Genomic DNA, 3,839 nt, shown 5'->3' with positions numbered 1-3,839 from the left:
GATGATGAGGGTGATGTTTGGTATTAGATAAGAGGATGATGAGGGTGATGTCTGGTATTAGATAAGAGGATGATGAGGGTGATGTCTGGTATTAGATAAGAGGATGAGGAGGGTGATGTCTGGTATTCGATAAGAGGATGATGAGGGTGATGTCTGGTATTAGATAAGAGGATGATGAGGGTGATGTCTCGTATTAGATAAGAGGATGATTAGGGTGATGTTTGGTATTAGATAAGAGGATGATGAGGGTGATGTCTGGTATTAGATAAGAGGATGATGAAGGTGATGTTTGGTATTAGATAAGAGGATGATGAGGGTGATGTCTGGTATTAGATAAGAGGATGATGAGGGTGATGTCTGGTATGAGATAAGAGGATGATGAGGGTGATGTTTGGTATTAGATAAGAGGATGAGGAGGGTGATGTCTGGTATTAGATAAGAGGATGATGAGGGTGATGTCTGGTATTAGATAAGAGGATGATGAGGGTGATGTCTGGTATTAGATAAGAGGATGAGGAGGGTGATGTCTGGTATTAGATAAGAGGATGATGAGGGTGATGTCTGGTATTAGATAAGAGGATACTGTAGATGACACTGAGAAAATTATGTTTGAGCTAACAGAGAGTTCAGAGTGTGTCCTAAATGGCACCATATTCCCTATACAGGGCACTATTTCTGGTCAAAGGTAGTGAACTATATAGGGAATATGTTGCCATTTGAGATGCAACCCATATTGATGTCCAATCAGTCAGATCTAGAGTATCAACACCTCACATACTGTTAGAACAGCATATGCAGTGAACAGACTAGCATTGTTTTAAAGGCATTACATTTCAATGAACAGACTAGCTTTGTTTTAAAGGCATTATATTCGTCATGGACTATTAATGTCAAAACCAATGAGTTAATATAACAGTAACCTTTGACCATCTGAAGTAACTTCTTATGGCTGGTGTTAAAGCTCAAATGAATTGCCAGTCCCTTCAACCACTTAAACATCAATAAATTACAAAACTCTCTGTGCAAACTTTGTTTCTCATTTGTTTTAGACAAGTAAATCCCACCTATAAGAAGATCAAAAGGTATTTCTGACAGTTTGATAAAAGGAAATCAACACCAGGCAACTCTGAATGCCTGAGGCATATAGAAATCTAATCAAAATACAAACTGATGCTAAAGCGCAAACATTTAACAAAGGTAAAAACCAGTGTGTGTATTATCTTAATGTGTCACAGTTTGATGAAATGAGAGTCTGTAAGATATGACCTTTAGTTATTATGATAAACCCATTGTAGAAGTCTAAAGAAAAACATTACAGTAACATCTTGTTCAAATCTCATTAAACATCTTGCCATCATGAAATTGGATATAATTGTTTTATTTTGAACATCTTTTTTTTAAACATGCATACATTTCACACTTAAATGTATCTTTTATTACCATCTTGTTTAGGGCAAGCTGTTGGCATGCTTTGTGATTATTGTGTTTGATTTCAGCAGCTACACAGACAAATACAATACGGAGGCAGCTGATGGAGAACAACAACTCAACACAGCTGATGAAGAACAACAACTCAACACAGCTGATGAAGAACAACAACTCAACACAGCTGATGAAGAACAACAACTCAACACAGCTGATGAAGAACAACAACTCAACACAGCTGATGGACAACAACAACTCAACACAGCTGATGGAGAACAACAACTCAACACAGCTGATGAAGAACAACAACTCAACACAGCTGATGAAGAACAACAACTCAACACAGCTGATGGAGACCAACAACTCAACACAGCTGATGAAGAACAACAACTCAACACAGCTGATGAAGAACAACAACTCAACACAGCTGATGGAGACCAACAACTCAACACAGCTGATGAAGAACAACAACTCAACACAGCTGATGGAGACCAACAACTCAACACAGCTGATGAAGAACAACAACTCAACACAGCTGATGGAGACCAACAACTCAACACAGCTGATGAAGAACAACAAGTCAACACAGCTGATGAAGAACAACAACTCAACACAGCTGATGGAGAACAACAACTTCACACAGCTGATGGAGAACAACAAGTCAACACAGCTGATGAAGAACAACAACTCAACACAGCTGATGGAGAACAACAACTCAACACAGCTGATGGAGAACAACAACTCAACACAGCTGATGAAGAACAACAACTCAACACAGCTGATGAAGAACAACAACTCAACACAGCTGATGAAGAACAACAAGTCAACACAGCTGATGAAGAACAACAACTCAACACAGCTGATGAAGAACAACAACTCAACACAGCTGATGAAGAACAACAAGTCAACACAGCTGATGAAGAACAACAACTCAACACAGCTGATGGAGAACAACAACTCAACACAGCTGATGAAGAACAACAAGTCAACACAGCTGATGAAGAACAACAACTCAACACAGCTGATGAAGAACAACAACTCAACACAGCTGATGAAGAACAACAAGTCAACACAGCTGATGAAGAACAACAACTCAACACAGCTGATGGAGAACAACAACTCAACACAGCTGATGAAGAACAACAACTCAACACAGCTGATGAAGAACAACAAGTCAACACAGCTGATGAAGAACAACAACTCAACACAGCTGATGAAGAACAACAACTCAACACAGCTGATGAAGAACAACAACTCAACACAGCTGATGAAGAACAACAAGTCAACACAGCTGATGAAGAACAACAACTCAACACAGCTGATGAAGAACAACAACTCAACACAGCTGATGAAGAACAACAAGTCAACACAGCTGATGAAGAACAACAACTCAACACAGCTGATGAAGAACAACAAGTCAACACAGCTGATGAAGAACAACAACTCAACACAGCTGATGAAGAACAACAACTCAACACAGCTGATGAAGAACAACAACTCAACACAGCTGATGAAGAACAACAACTTAACACAGCTGATGAAGAACAACAACTCAACACAGCTGATGAAGAACAACAAGTCAACACAGCTGATGAAGAACAACAACTCAACACAGCTGATGAAGAACAACAACTCAACACAGCTGATGAAGAACAACAAGTCAACACAGCTGATGAAGAACAACAACTCAACACAGCTGATGAAGAACAACAACTCAACACAGCTGATGAAGAACAACAACTTAACACAGCTGATGAAGAACAACAACTCAACACAGCTGATCTGGAACAAGGCTACTCACGCTACAGAAACAGGAAATAGTTATCATGCCCTAGGACCATTCTATCTGGAACAAGGCTACTCACGCTACAGAAACAGGAAATAGTTATCATGCCCTAGGGCCATTCTATCTGGACAAGGCTACTTCATTATCCTGTGATCCAGTAAGAATCAACGTGGCCATAACAAACACATCTCAACGTGGCCACAACAAACACATCTCAACGTGGCCATAACAAACACATCTCAACGTGGCCACAACAAACACATCTCAACGTGGCCATAACAAACACATCTCAACGTGGCCATAACAAACACATCTCAACGTGGCCACAACAAACACATCTCAACGTGGCCATAACAAACACATCTCAACGTGGCCATAACAAACACATCTCAACGTGGCCACAACAAACACATCTCAACGTGGCCATAACAAACACATCTCAACGTGGCCATAACAAACACATCTCAACGTGGCCACAACAAACACATCTCAACGTGGCCAGAACAAACACATCTCAACGTGGCCACAACAAACACATCTCAACGTGGCCATAACAAACACATCTCAACGTGGCCACAACAAACACATCTCAACGTGGCCACAACAAACACATCTCAACGTGGCCACA

At 40.3% G+C, this 3,839-nt stretch overlaps 1 protein-coding gene across 1 annotated transcript; it reads left to right on the top strand.

Moving 5' to 3' along the window:
- Window positions 1-1,531: 1,531 nt before the first annotated feature.
- Window positions 1,532-3,310, top strand: LOC123728796 (putative uncharacterized protein DDB_G0286901). The gene has a single exon (XM_045701768.1). It carries the CDS (start codon window positions 1,532-1,534, stop codon window positions 3,308-3,310), a length of 1,779 nt encoding a protein of 592 aa, XP_045557724.1.
- Window positions 3,311-3,839: the final 529 nt, after the last annotated feature.

This window comes from Salmo salar, chromosome ssa18, assembly GCF_905237065.1.
Source record: "Salmo salar chromosome ssa18, Ssal_v3.1, whole genome shotgun sequence".
In the NCBI taxonomy this organism is placed as follows: domain Eukaryota; kingdom Metazoa; phylum Chordata; class Actinopteri; order Salmoniformes; family Salmonidae; genus Salmo; species Salmo salar.
This window is presented reverse-complemented; position numbering and strand designations above follow the sequence as displayed.